This window comes from Ursus maritimus, unplaced genomic scaffold, assembly GCF_017311325.1.
Source record: "Ursus maritimus isolate PB19 unplaced genomic scaffold, ASM1731132v1 scaffold_2, whole genome shotgun sequence".
NCBI lineage: Eukaryota > Metazoa > Chordata > Mammalia > Carnivora > Ursidae > Ursus > Ursus maritimus.
In genome coordinates this window covers 39809317-39824104 of record NW_024424452.1, presented here as the reverse complement: position 1 = coordinate 39824104, position 14788 = coordinate 39809317, and the positions used below count along the sequence as shown (strand labels likewise).

Here is a 14788-nt window from a genome sequence, read left to right as displayed (position 1 = left end):
AATGCAGTATTAAACAAAAAGCAAGCACGCTACATCATAGCATATCATTAACAGTCATCAGGCCCTAAGTAAGAAGAGCCAAGGACTAGAAAACAAGAATAAAAAACTCAAACCAAGAATCCAAAACACAGAATGATGTTGCACTGGATGGAAACCAGTTATCAACCAGCAATGCTACCAATAAATCCATATCCCTTGGGTTCTTTACCTGTGGCCGCTGCTTGTGCTGTGTCTGGTTTTGGTTTTGAGGTTGTTCCCAGTTTCCCCGGGCTCGGTTAGTGCCCACCGATGTCATCATTTACAGTATATACAAATAACAGTATTTACAAGGTCGAATACTGAAAGATTAAAAACAACAATTTAGATATTAAACACGGGCAAAATATGTTTTCAACCTCTCTTTCATCAGCATCTTCACCACTTTCATTTCTTTAAAAGCAACAAACCAAGAAAATTCATCTGTTTTTAAGACATATTTGGCTTAATTCTTTAAGGAACAATGACTGTTAATCCATTTCTGTAGAACAAGAAATGTATAAAGCATGTGTTAGGAGATTTTTTTTTTAAGTTATGGGCACAGTCTGGTTACTAGTCCCCTATAGACAGGCTTTGTGAAATTTTGCTATCTTGATAGCAAGCAAAACAATGTTAATAATCAAAAGCCTTCTACACAGAAATATCTAAAGTCCCTTTGACAGAAGGAAAGATAATCAACAAAACCTGGAAACAAAAGCCTTCCAGGAAGGGGACTGGTCTATACTCCAAACAAATAAAAACAACTTAAAATACTGTACTCAGTCTACCTATGAAAACAGACCTACCTCCCTTACAACCAGTTTATCTAAATTGCATGAGACCTCCATCACTTGGGAAAGGACACGTCTAGCCTTTCTCCCTCAAGTTGTATCTCTCCCCACACAGTGGGAGCTTCTATAACCTTCAACAAAGCAAGTATTAGCCCCAGTGACTTTGCTCAGAATCTCAGTTCCCTGGATAATTCCAACACACTATTTTTGCAGCTACTTCTGTTGACCTCCTAGTCCACAGTTCCCAGGCACCAGAAATGCAAATACTCTTCACCACTCACCTTAATATACAGAAAATCCCAAATGTGTCCCAAACAAAAGCATCTAGCACAAAGCTTTATTTGAGAGAAAGGGCTTCTAGGATTATCTTTTTAAAATTTTTTTTTTAAAGAACAGTTAGATTTTTTTTTAAAGATTTTATTTATTTGACAGAGAGAGAGAACACAAGCAAAGGGAGCAGCAGGCAGAGGGGGAGGGAGAAGCAGGCTCTCTGCTGAGCAGGGAGCTGGATGCAGGGCTCGATCCCAGGACCCTGAGATCATGACCCAAGCCAAAGGCAGATGCTTAACCAACTGAGCCACCCAGGTGTCCCCAGGATTATCATTTTAAACTTGAGACATTATTGCCAGCAACGGGACTTTGTTGAGTCTTTAAAGAGGCAGAAAACACACTGGGCCTTCCCAAAACCAGAATGGATTTTGTTATTAACAGTTCTAGCAAGCTAGGATTCTCCTGAACTTAAGTTCCCTTCATTTATACTTTGCTTTATATCACAACCTCAGCTGCTGCATTTAGTAAACAAAGAAAATATTCACCGTATGATGGAGCGTTCAAAGTAAGATGTTACTCTGCATTTTTTATTCCCTCTCAAAGAGGATAAGTTTATATTTCTGCTCTACACATAAATGTTTTTCATTAATGAAATTTTATACGGGGTAATGCTAGGCTGCCCAAAAGACACTGCTGAATTTGAGGGAGAGGTAGGTTGGGCTTCTAAAGAAATATAGAAGGATTATTAGGGAAGTGAATTTCACTGGTTTTTCAGGTCACAAAGCTAAATTCGTGCGGATAAATTCTTCACCAAGTTGGATCAATAGGCTGCACAGGGCTTTGTTTTTTGACACAGTCCTTAAGAATTAGAAGTTTTATATTCTCTATCACCAAAATTTTTAAAGAAATTTCAGAGCTAATTCCTTAACCACTACCTCTTCTCCCTACACACGTGCACACAAAGGCCTGTAAATATTTCTAGCTAGTACAGGATTATTTGCTACACAGTAGTCCATTTTCCTAGACTGGCATTATAGCCAAGTTTCATCACCCACAAAAAACAAGTGTTCTTTAAAAAGTACCCCGGATTCAAATCAAAGAGAAAAATTAAAACTAGATGAAAACTATTACACTTAATAATTGGCTCTAAGATGAAATTTCTCATGCGAACGAACGCTCCTGTAACTTACAAATATTGATTTTGTTCTTCACACATCATTTCAACTTACAAGCATAAGTAATACTACAGATACGAATTACATGACTAGCAATATGGATGACTGCATATACTGTACCAGTCAGTGTAAATATATTAAAAAGTCATCTTGAAAGCCACATAATTACTGAGAAAAAAAAAAATAACAACACTCCTGATCAATCCTGTTAACTTCCACCTCTTTCTTACAAGTGCTTTGAAATGCGTGACTAAGAAAATTTTACCACCTAGGTAGTAAGAACACTGAGCAACAGGTCCAAAGTAAGTGATATGGGATGGATCACCGGAGGGCACAAAATTAGCAGCCTTTTAGTAGCAAGCTGAGACACATACCTAGGGTTATCACAGTGCAGGGGAGGAATCTTGTTAAGTACTTTTCCTTAGAAAATAAAAATATTTACGGGAAACACATGAGAAGTGTTGGGAGACCAAGGGAACAGTGCAGGAACAAATACTGGTTTCAACACAGGAGTGCCCTTGACCATCTTTCGAAAACCAGCTACTTGAAAAAATAGCCAGAGAAATTTTACGGAAAAAAATAAATAACAAGTATTTATTGAGTATCTACTATGTGTCCAGTACTTTAGGAAATACAAAAGCAGTATGACTTGGTTGCTGCCCTCAGGGAGCTTACAATCTAAGTTGAGAAACAATTCAGACACTCTGAAGCTGGACTGGGGTGAGTAAGGCTTGCTACCTGTAACAAAACAACTAATTCCCCCAGATGCTTTGTGGAAATGACCCCAGCATCCCCTTCTCCATACACTCGAGCCTAATTTTAAAAAGAGTACTTGCCAATTAGGACACATTTAGCAAAGAGGGGCTTCAAAAATCAAACAAAACAGTACATTTTAAGGTCTTTCATCATTAGTTCCGGGCCAGCAATACTTGCTGTTCACAACGGAAATAATCACTGGCACAGTCTACTCTTAAGGACAATGGTGTAGGATCTCAAGGCAGTTTTATCAACCCGTGCATAACCAACACGTTTTCGTTCTCCAGTAAGGCTGCTTGTCACTGACCCCCATCGCCTCCCAGCAAGGCACATCATACAACCCCCAAGCAAGATATGGGAGGTGAAAGGTGGATGGAGAGGACACACAAAAAGCATTTCTCCATCTAATACTCAGGGACACTCAAAGGCAAAAACGGTGTAACAATGACAACAAAAACGGCCTGCTACTGTGGTGTTTTTCCTTCCACAACATCCTACACCAGAGGTGGCTACGTTTCAAGAACGGCGGAGCAGCAGTCTCCTGTTTGTGACATCAGTTTGCAAAGCAATTTAGGGATTGTCCACAAAGTGAAGGGTCTGAAGAAATTCGGAATTCCTGTCCTATTGCGAGAAGAGTGAACAAACACCCCAGGGCTCTAGTGACGTCCCTTAGGCGTAAGACACCCTACGGGGGTCTCCCCGTCCAGCTTCCCAAATAACATCACAACTGTTTGGTGTACCCCAAACTACAGCATGGACAACAGCAAGCCAACGACAGCAGCCACGAACACATTCCCAAAGCTGGGGCGCTGAGACAGAAGGAAGGGCAACCAGAGGAGCTGACAAAGAGGCTGGAAACGGAGAGGGGACGCAAGCCCACGCGTGGAGGATGGGAGGCTCGGCCCGCTCCGCGCCACCTCGGGAGCTCCCGGGGCCAATCGCCTCCTCACCTCCCACCCGGAACAAATTAATCCTCCGCACTCCAAACTGAGGGCCACATGGGGGAGTTTGGGGCAGCTCCACCCCGCCGCCCTCCCCCACCACCACCCCCAAACCAGGCCGGATCCGGATCCGAGGAGGCCCGCAGCGGGCTGGGAAGGGAGGAGGCCCCCTCGTCGTCTTCACGGGCAGCGGCCAGGGCAGAGCAGGCCCTACCTCAGGCGGGGCCCAGGCCGCGCTCGCTCGCGCTCTTCCTCGCTCTCCCCGCTCAGGCTCTAGCCGCATGGCCCCCCCCTCCGGCTGCCCAAGCCCCGCCCCGGCCACGCTCCCAAATCGAGGCCCCGGCTCCGGCGCGGCCCAGTAGGCCGCAAACCAAACCATAAACAAAACCCCCGGCGGCCGACTCGAGGGGGGGCGCCGGGCTCGCACGACCGGGAGGGGTGTCCAGTGGGGGGAACGCACGGGGCAGGGGGCCTCGGGGGGGGGGCGGCTGGGTAGGGGAGAAGGGAGGGAGGGGAAAGGGAGACCGCGGATTTAAAGGGGCCGCGGACAATACCCGGCCCCGCCGCGCTGCCGCTGCCGCCGCCGCCGCCGCCAACGCCGCTGCGCTCCCAACTTTACCTCAGTCTCCTCCACACTGACACCCCGGGCCGCGCCGCCCCTGTCACGTGATGTGAGGTTCCCTCCTCCCCACCCCCTCCCTCCTTTCCCCTCTCGCGCTCGCTCTCGCGCCTTCCCCCTCCCACTTGCCTGCCTGCGTCCCCCTGCACGTGACGCGAAAAGGGACGCGCACGCAAGCGTGCGCGCACCACTCCGCCACGAGCCGCTGCGCTGCGGCTCCGCGCGGCCGCCCCGCCTCCGCCGCGTGACGCACGGGCGGCCTCCGCTTCCGGTTCCTGGCGTCGTGCGGCGCCTCGGCGCGCGCCGCCCTCGGGCCGGTGCGGGCTTGGGTCACGTGCTAGGGGGTAGCGGGAAGGCGACGTTCCTTTTTTCCTGGGTTCCCGTCCGCCATGTTTTCTGGCCGGGTCAGCCTTGGTCTTTCCCCGTGAGGAAATGGCTGGGGGATTTCGGGGAGCCCAGGCGCCGGTGCCTCGGCGGAGCCCGGGCTGACGAGGCAGGGCGGCGGGGTGACCCGGCGCAGTTGTGCGCGGGGTGGGGAGGCCATGGCGTCCGGCAGTAACTGGCTGTCCGGGGTGAATGTCGTGCTGGTGATGGCCTACGGGAGCCTGGTGAGGAGATCCCCCACCCCCTCCTGCCGTCGCGTCTGACCCAGTAGAGACCCCTGTCGTGGGCGCTCCCCCGTCCGCATCCTCCACTCCCTCTCCTGCGCCTTTTCTGGGCCTGGACTCAACCTGCCCCAGGAGTACCTGGGGACCGAAGCCACCGCCTCGGCGGCCCCGCCCTGCCCCGCAGGGTCCCCGTGGCCCGCCCCGCCCCTGCTCTGCCGGAAGGCGTACCCCGAAGTACCCCTGAAAGCCACATCTGGGCATTTAAAACGGAGGCGTGTCCCCCCTTTTTTAAACTTTTTTATTAAAGATTCCTTCCTTCTCTCTTATCTTTTGGACAGGTGTTTGTCCTGCTATTTATTTTTGTGAAGAGGCAAATCATGCGCTTTGCAATGAAATCCCGAAGGGGACCTCATGTCCCTGTGGGACACAATGCCCCCAAGGTAGGTCCTTAAGGCACGAGATGGGCCTGGTTCTCCAGCTCCAGTGGGGCCTAGCAGGAGATGTCTTTTACCTTTAAGATGACTTCAGTGCCCATGTTTTGTCGTCCTTGAGTCCTTGACCCACGCGCTCACCGTAGTGGAGGGAGCGGGAAGGGTCAGCTCGGTCCCGGGTTAGAGCTCCGTGCTGCGGCGCAGCTGTACTTTACCCGGGAACTTCAGTGTTTGCATCTGCGGAATGAAAGACTTGGATTAAAATTGCCAGCTCTGTGGTAAGAGTTACAAGTTCAACGTTGTGTTTCCTGTGCAAGGTTTGCTTTAGGATGGGGTTGGGGGTTACGTTAGCCCAGATCCATGAGAAGGGCTGCCTTGACGGAACTTCAGATGTTGGAGGGCCTCATAAAGCATGTGGTTCCACCATTCGGGTGACAAACTGAAACCCAAGAAAAGGAAGGCGCTTACTCCAGGATATACAGACTGGAAATAACCAAGTGGTCTTTTTGTCCATACTGTCTCCTCAGGTAACTGTCTTCCGTTCCTTGGCTTTTAAATATCTACCCTGCTCCCGCTCTCTCTCGCTAATCTCTGTCTCTCTCTCTCTCTCTAATAAATAAATAAATAAAATCTTAGGGAAAAAAAATTTATCTCTCCCAAATTTTATGCATGCGGGAGCCCCGCAGGTACATATCTAGCTGGCTTTCTAGCGTGTCTGCCAGGTCTGACAGGCATCTGACATCTAACCCGTCAAACCAGAAGTCGGTGCCCCCCACCGCCCCCACCCTCTTGTATGGCTCTCCCTGATCCCGGGGTCTAGTTGGGATCCTGCTACAGGGGTTAGATTTCCAACGTTTACATGTGCTGTTACTGTGCTCTGGAATGATCGTCTCCAGTCTTCTCTTGGCTAGCTGATTGGCTCTCTAGAGCTTAGCTCAAATGTCATTCCTCTCCAAAGAAGAGTGTTTATTATCTATTTTAAAGTAGGTGCTCTTTTTTATTTTCTCATAGTATCCTGATATTTTTCTAGATACTATTTTACTACAAATTTTCTTTTACATTTGTCGATTCGTTCAGTGCCCAGCTTCCGCTAGACTAAGGTTCAAGAATGCAGGCCCCATGCCAGTTCTGTTTACCACAGTAAAGCCAGAGTCTACATATAGTAGGTACCCAATAATTTGTTATTGGGACAAACAGGCTAGTGGGAGAATTAGAGCTAGTACACAATTCCCTCAACTCTAGATCAGTGTTCTTTCATCAACCAGTGCTGTTAATCCTCCTTTTTTTGTGCTTTGCTGAGGTAGTTCATGGAAAACCTTAAGGAAGGTGTTGTGATCTAAAACCTCAACAGAGCTTCTTCCACATTCCCTCAGTTCTCCAAATGCCACCTGCCCTCCATAAGAGGGATATAGGGTTGGCTTCCAGCACATCATGAACCAATCAAAACTTTGATTATTTAGGAGCTCTCTGGACTAGATGAGATAAGATCCCTTCTGCTTTAAAAAAATTCTCTCATATAAATTCTCATTTATTGCTGGTAGAAGTGCAAATGAGTAAAACTACTTTGGGAAATAATTGGGCATTATCTGGTAAGATTGCACATGTACATAATCCATAGTGCCACAGTTCCACCCACTTGTAGCATAGAGAAATTAATTTTTGTTGATGTTGTACCAGAGGACGTATAAGAGTGTTCGTTTCGGTGATATTTCAAGAAGAAACTGTTGGTCCAAATGTCTACTTGAGAATATATTTATAATAATACACTCGTATTCCGGAATACCATAAGGATTAAAAATGAGCTAAGCAACAAATACATGAACACAAATGAAACACTAAAGCATTTTTGAATGAAAAAGTCACAAACTTAAGTGGATTTCAAAAACATGCTGAGTGAAAAAAAACGGAAAGCCATTCATGAAAGAGTATCCACCATTTTGTTCCATTCCATTTATATGAAATTTTAAAACGGGCAGAACTATATCAATAGAAAGTACATAATTGTTGCCTGGAGCAGGGAAGGAGAAGTCGACTGCAAAGGGGTATGAAGAACATTTTGGGGTGATGGAAATGTTACGTATCTTGGTTGTTATGGTGGTTGAGTGGGTGTATTCATTTGTCAAAACTCATCCTTGTACACAAATTGGATGCATTTTATCACATGTAAGTTCAACCTATTGCAATAAAGTATTTAAAAAAATTTTTTAAAGATTTTTTATTTATTTGACAGCAAGCACACAAACAGGGAGCAACAGAGGGAGAGAGAGAAGCAAGCTGTCCGCTGAGCAGGGAGTGCAATGTGGGGCTGGATCCCCATGACCTGAGCCAAAGGCAGATGCTTAACCAACTGAGCCACCCAGATGCCCCAAGTATTTAAAATTTTAAAAGACAAGTTGCAAAGGAATTCAAAACATATTTTTCCATTTGTGTAAAATTCAAAACCAGCAAAGCTAAATATCTTGTTTAGGTTGATAATGTGATAAAATAGTAAAGAAAAATTAGATTGTTGACAAATTAAGATTGGGGGTTGCATTCAATCAGGGATAGGCACACAAGGCTGCAGAGTCAGTGGTAATGTTCTAGTTCATAAACAGGATAGCAGATACAGATGTTCATCTTAACAATTTTTATATTACTTAAAATATACATAACACGTATTCAACATATAATATATTTCATAGTGGAAGTTGCTAAAAAAGTAGCACGAAGTGGCACCTGGCAGGCTTAGTCAGTTAAGCCTCCAGCTCTTCACCTCAGCTCAGGTCTTGGTTTCAGGATCCTGAGTTCAAGCTCCACGTTGGACTCCGCACTGGGTGTAGAGCGTACTTAAATAAATGAAAAAGTCACAGGAAAATCTGCTGGGGCTCTGGCAACCCTCTTAAATAAGAGAGATGAACTTGGAACTGTTAACAGTGGTTGCTTCTGGATAAGTGAGGAGTAGCGTTAGTACCTTTGTTTGAAATTTACACCATGGATGTGAATTACCTACTTAAAAGATTTAATGTACTCTAGAAGAAAGCTTTTAGAAGGTCTGTGGTCCACCAGGTAGGGTAGTCCCCAAGCTATTATAAATCACAGGCCTCTTCACAGATTTTTAGAGTATGATTTCCAGTTGCTGTTCATTTTTTCTCTTTCTCTGGAAGCTCTTTATAACACCTAACTAAGATTTTAAACCCAGTTGAGTCAGAAATAATGTTGATGCTGTGGAACTTGAAGAAATTCTGGCAGGTTAAAAGATCTAGCTTAGAGATGTATAGTTTAGAGAAGTTTTTAGAGAACCTAATCCTATCCTTAAACTTTTTAGTCTTATCTGGCAATTTTATCAGACATAGCATTTTTTCTGCTGCTTTTGTCTTAGTTGTTCACTTGCTCTGCCCCATTTCCAGGTTCATGGAAAGCAGAGTATAGGGTAAGTGATTGCATATTCTTTTCTCTGTGTGAACAGGACTTAAAAGAGGAGATTGATATCCGGCTATCCAGGGTTCAAGATATCAAGTATGAACCTCGGCTCCTTGCAGATGGTGATGCAAGACTGCTACAGCTAGAAACCCAGGGAAATCAGAGTACGTGGCATGCTCTTGTGGGATACTTCAGTGAGGAATCCCACAAGTTCAGAATTCCTTTGCTTTCCGAGCTGTTAGCATAGCTGCTGGAAAACCTACACCCGTGGTTCCTCTATTGCTGGGTATATGTCAGATGTGGGGAGGCATTTTATTAGCTTGCTGAAGTTTGGAAAATCTTCTGAGGGTTATGTCTATGACCAGTCTCTTTTTCAACAGATTGCTACAACTATCTATACAGAATGAAAGCTCTGGATGCCATCCGTGCCTCTGGTAAGGGCCACTTGACGGGGTATTGAGGATCCTGAAAGCTCACCTCGGAAAGAAGGAGGAACCCACTTTATATATATTAGAATTTGTCCTTTCTGTACATCTCTAGCTAAGAGGAATTTCCTAGAGTTTTGAGAGGACTAGATTTATTTCGTCTAAGGAAATGATGGAGGCACATTATTTCTTCTTCAATGAGTGGATTTATTTTCTTTAGACCTTTGGTTTCATGAAATGGATGGTGGTGATTTGCTTGTTTTTCCACAAAAGACACGTGACATCTGCTTTCTCAATAAGACCAAGATAAATGGTTCTTGAATTATTTCTGCTTCGTCTCTCCTAAAACGTGGTTTATATTTCAGAGCCAGGATGAGTAAGTAGGAGGATAAATTGGAAAGAGACACTATTAGGTGCCATTGGTGCAGCTCATAGCTGTGTTGCTACCACCAAACGACCACTCAGACACAGCTCTCTACCTGTGGTCTTCTTCATTCTATTAGAAGTTCCCCCAATTCTTTCATTGGATCCATTTCTAAATTTGAGAGATAAACTAGAAATACTGATAAAGGGGAGAAGTGTTATCACTATTATCTATTATCTCCACAGAGATACCATTTCATGCTGAAGGCAGACATCCCCGTTCCTTAATGGGCAAGAATTTCCGCTCCTATCTGCTAGATCTTCGGAACACTAGTACTCCTTTTAAGGGTGTTCGCAAGGCCCTCATTGATACCTTGCTGGATGGCTATGAGACAGCCCGCTACGGGACAGGGGTAAGCTGGATGGCCACTTTTTCCTTCAGAGAACAAAAGGAGTACGGGAATCTCACCCTTCCTCTTTCCTCAGGTCTTTGGCCAGAGTGAGTACCTTCGCTACCAGGAGGCCCTGAGTGAGCTGGCCACTGTGTAAGTTTGAAGGGGAATATGTTGGAGGGGCTGGTTGGAGAGTACGGTAGTGCTGGCCCACCCCCCAGCAAGATGCCCTTCATAAGCAGTATTAATAAAATCTGATGACAAGCTGTCAGGTCCTGCCTTTCCCTCACGTCGGAAAGCACGTGCTGCTCTACAAGCTTACGGGGAGAGAAGCCTCTCCTACTTTTGTGCCCTCTTTTTTTTTTTTAAGTCCAGGTGAGTAAAATGTCAAAAGTGGTGTAACTTTATACCAATAAAGGGGATAAAATTTTTCATATGGGGATTTCCTTCTCTTCCAGGGTTCCAGTGTCTTGCTTCTATGTCTTGGTCTGATAAAGTAACAATTACGTGCCATCCATTTTTATCAGCACTTAGAGCATTAGGAACTCCATCTGAAGCTACGGGCATCACTGTAGCATTAGCTGTTGAGTGTCTGTGTTGCAGGAATCACAACTTTTGTCTGGCATCATTTTAAATGTGCGCTAACATAGCTTTGGTGGTATTGTTTATGCAAAGTTGAAAGGGTGGAGAGGGAAAGCCAATGTAGAATAAAAAGTTAGTTACTGGTCTTGAAAAGAACCACCTCTGTTTCCTGCTGTGTTGAGTATGGCTCTTTCTCAAAAGATAAGGGGTATGTCTGTCCTCTCTTATCTGTGTCCTTAAAAATAAACTACCTTGTTCCAAAAACAAAAGGTCCAGTAAAAACTGCTCTAAACAGGAGTGGAAGTAAGCAGGGGAGAGGATGAGAAGGGTGTTTAGTCTGGAAGTAACTTACGGGACCTGTTCAAGGTACAGTTTCTATGAAAGCCAAGTAGTTTGTAGTTCTCATCTGGGGTCTGTAGAGTCTTCAAATTCATATAGACAGAAAGGAGATGGTGGGTGCCAGGGACTGGAGGCTTAGGGCTTAATGGGGACAGAGCTTCAGTTTTGCAGCATGAAAAGAGCTCTGGAGGTGGACGGTGGGATGGCTGCACGACAGTGTGCGTGTACTTGACGCTGCTGACTGTAACATTTACAAGTGGTCGAGATGGTAAATCTTGTGTGTATTTTACCACAATTTTGTTAAGAATTCAGTCCTTTGGGGCGCCTGGGTGGCTCAGCTGTTGAGCGTCTGCCTTCTGCTCAGGGTGTGATCCCAGAGTCCTGGGATCGAGCCCCACATCAGGCTCCTCCGCTATGAGCCTGCTTCTTCCTCCCCCACTCCCCCTGCTTGTGTTCCCTCTCTCGCTGGCTGTCTCTCTGTCAAATAAATAAATAAAATCTTAAAAAAAAAAAAAAAATCCGTCCTTGGAGGGCACCTGTGTGGCTCAGTCAGTAAGCATCCAACTCTTGTTTTTGGCTCAGGTCATGATCTCAAGGTCATGAGATGGAGCCCCGTGGCGGGCTCTGTGCTCAGCAGGGAGTGTGCTTGAGATTCTGTCCCTCTCCCTCTGCCCTTCACCCATGTGTGTGCACACTCTTTCTCTCTCTCTAAAATAAATAAATACATATTTTCTTACTATCTTTTTGAGATTTTATTTGAGAGAGAGCTCACACACAAGCAGGGGGGAGGGACAGAGGGAGAAGGCAAAACAGACTCCCCACTGAGCAGGGAGCCTGACGCGGGGCTCGATCCCAGGACCCTGAAATCATGACCTGAGCTGAAGGCAGACACTCAACCGACTGAGCTACCCAGGAGCCCCAAAGAAACCTTTTTTTTTTTTTAATTCAGTCTTTGGGGCACCTGGCTGGCTTAGTCAGTAGAGCATGTGACTCTTGATCTTGGGGTTGTGAGTTTGAGCCCCATGTTGGATGTGGCAATTATTTAAAAATAAATTTTTTTTATTTTTTAAGATTTTATTTATATTTGACAACAAGCATAAGCAGGGGGAGCGGCAGGCAGAGGGAGAGGGAGAAACAGGCTCCCCGCTGAGCAGGGAACCTGACATGGGGATCAATTACAGGACCCTGGGATCATGACCTGAGCTGAAGGCAGACGCTTAACCAACTGAGCCACCCAGATGCCCCCAAAATAAAATCTTTTAAAAAATACTAATTCAGGGGCGCCTGGGTGGCACAGTGGTTAAGCATCTGCCTTTGGCTCAGGGCGTGATCCCAGCGTTATGGGATCGAGCCCCACATCAGGCTCCTCTGCTAGGAGCCTGTTTCTTCCTCTCCCACTCCCCCTGCCTATGTTCCCTCTCTCGCTGGCTGTCTCTATCTCTGTCAAATAAATAAAAAAAACAAAATCTTTAAAAAAAAAAATACTAATTCAGTCCTTGTGGGGCATCTGGCTGACTTAGTAGAGCACGTGACTCTTAATCTTAGGGTGGTGAGTTCAAACCTCACTTTGGGCATAGAGCTTACTTAAATAAATAGGGGTGGGGCGCCTGGGTGGCTCAGTCCTCAAGTGTCTGCCTTCATCTCAGGTCATGATCCCAGGGTCCTGGGATCAAGCCCCGCATCGGGCTCCCTGCTCAGCGGGAAGCCTGCTTCTCTCTCTCCCACTCCCCCTGCTTGTGTTCCCTCTTTTGCTCTCTCTCTCTGTCAAATAAATAATCTTTTTTTAAAATGATAAAATAAACAAATAAATAAATAAATAGGGGTGCCTGTGGCTGGCTCAGTTGGAAGAGCATGTGACTTTTTTTTTTAAGATTTATTTATTTATTTTAGAGAGGAAAAACAGTGTGAGTGGGAGGGGCAGAGGGAGAGGGAGAGAGAATTTCAGGCATACTCCAAGCTGAGCATGGGGCCCAAGATGGGGGTCGATCCCATGACCTGAGCCAAAACCAAGAGTCAGACACCCAACTGACTGTGCCACCCAAGTGCCCCAAGCACTTGATTCTTAATCTTGGGGTCGTGAGTTCAAGTTCAAGCCCGACAGTGGGTGTAGAGATTACTTAAATAGATGAACTTAAAAAAAATAATTCATTCCTTAATTAATGGTTTCTAGAAAGTTTTGATGAGTCTAACAAAGAGGATAGGCTCTGAAATCTGACAGACTTAGATTTGCACCCCAACTCTGTCACTTGATAGCTTTGTGACCTCAGGCAAAGGGGCTGTCAATTTCCTAACCTGGAAAATGGGCATGTTACCACCATGTAGAGATGTGGGGGTATCTGTAAATTAGATACTGGTAAAAAACCAAATTTAATGTCCTAACAGGTTGTAAGTACTCAGTAGCCACTTCTGTTCTTATTTTTTGGTGTTCAGTTTTCAAGGGACTGTTTTTGGACTGGGAGTATATTAGCGACATACACACATTAGGTAAATCAGAATTAAAAGTTTTCTCTATAGTGAGATGAAGAAAATGTTGAGCCAGAGGCAGGGACTCAGTGGGAAAATTGGTTTCTCTGCTACTTCGAAGCTGTCAGATGGGGTTTTAGTAACTCATTTATAAGATAGGACAAGGACAGGGATCATTCGTGGCTATAGCTACATTTATAGAATGGATGAGCCTTGAATTGTATTCTTGTGTTAGTCCTCATTCTGTCCTTGAGCTGCCCTCTCTGTGTTCTCCAGGGTCAAAGCACGAAGCGGGAGCTCTCAGAGGCAGCACCAGTCGGCAGCCAAAGACCTAACCCAGTCTCCTGAAGTCTCCCCAACAACCATCCAGGTGACATACCTCCCTTCCAGTCAGAAGAGTAAACGTGCCAAGCACTTCCTTGAACTGAAGAGCTTTAAGGACAACTATAACACACTGGAAAGTACTCTGTGACGGGGCTGATGGACGCTGCTCTGCTGCTGGCTGTGCCAGTGGCTTCAGGTCATCCGGCTGGTGGGTCCAGCTGAAGTGCCACAGTGTCCAGAACTCTTAGGGTTCATGCCTAGAGGATCATTCTCCAGCTTGTTCTTACAGCCTGTTTCAGAGAATCAGGACTTCATTTTCCCTTGGCAGCACTTTTTTCTGGAGTTGAATTCAGATGTTTTAATGTTTCCATCGATGCTTCCTTAAAAATCCTCACTTGGTTTTGATTATAGTTCACCTGCCTTTTTTTCCCCCCTCTTTTCCAGACTATAAATAATCCTAAGAGTGAGAGTTGAGGTGGCAGGGCCTTGTGTCTTCATGTCTACCCCTTTATACATAGGTGAATGGGGACCATTTGGGTTTGAGACATATTAGAGGTGATTGGTAGGAAAGGCGGACACGAGCTGGTGGGGAGGTCTGGTGAGGCCATGCGTGCTACATGGAACAGCTTGCCTGGTGCTCCACTTGGATTAATCCAGGGTGTGTGGAAACGTTAACACAAATTCCCTGACGTGCAAGGATCTGCCCTTACGCTTTCTTTCCATACTGTCTTAAATAAATGGAAAAGGGAATGTTGGCACCTGACATAATCCCATCCCCCCACAGTTATTGGGGATACTGTGGGACAGTGAAGAAATGTCAGACCAATGCACCGGTCTGACATTCTAGATTATTTAATAAAATGAACAATTAGAAAAGCATATGATTCATTTCTTT

The 14788-nt window shown here is 45.6% G+C and overlaps 2 protein-coding genes across 12 annotated transcripts in view; one reads left to right on the top strand and one right to left on the bottom strand.

Moving 5' to 3' along the window:
- Positions 1–4673, bottom strand: part of UBAP2L (ubiquitin associated protein 2 like) — a 39038-nt gene extending 34365 nt beyond the window's left edge. For 2 of the 11 annotated variants that reach the window (XM_040635709.1, XM_040635713.1), the window contains exons 1-2: positions 4568–4602; positions 209–338 (exon numbers count right to left, since the gene is read on the bottom strand). In XM_040635709.1, the coding sequence (XP_040491643.1) occupies positions 209–298 (90 nt within the window). In that variant the 5' untranslated portion in view covers positions 299–338; positions 4568–4602. Of the gene's footprint in view, positions 1–208; positions 339–4502 lie in introns of all 11 variants that reach the window. The other 9 variants (XM_040635712.1, XM_040635714.1, XM_040635706.1 and 6 more) reach the window with 8 other exon arrangements.
- Positions 4674–4889: 216 nt separating this feature from the next.
- CUNH1orf43 (chromosome unknown C1orf43 homolog) lies at positions 4890–14772 on the top strand. Its single transcript, XM_040635703.1, has 7 exons — positions 4890–5175; positions 5514–5615; positions 9052–9169; positions 9386–9439; positions 10040–10206; positions 10280–10338; positions 13846–14772. The coding sequence occupies exons 1-7, from the start codon at positions 5110–5112 to the stop codon at positions 14039–14041; spliced, it is 762 nt and encodes a 253-aa protein (XP_040491637.1). The 5' UTR covers positions 4890–5109; the 3' UTR covers positions 14042–14772.
- The last annotated feature ends 16 nt before the right edge of the window (positions 14773–14788 follow it).

What these genes read in the sequence shown, in the direction of transcription:
- CUNH1orf43 (XM_040635703.1), top strand. Translation starts at nt 5,110, where the DNA reads ATGGCGTCCGGCAGTAACTGGCTGTCCGGGGTGAATGTCGTGCTGGTG. An exon ending in TGATGGCCTACGGGAGCCTG is followed by an intron (nt 5,176 to 5,513) that starts GTGAGGAGATCC and finishes TCTTTTGGACAG; the next exon opens with GTGTTTGTCCTGCTATTTAT. An exon ending in CTGAGTGAGCTGGCCACTGT is followed by an intron (nt 10,339 to 13,845) that starts GTAAGTTTGAAG and finishes TGTGTTCTCCAG; the next exon opens with GGTCAAAGCACGAAGCGGGA.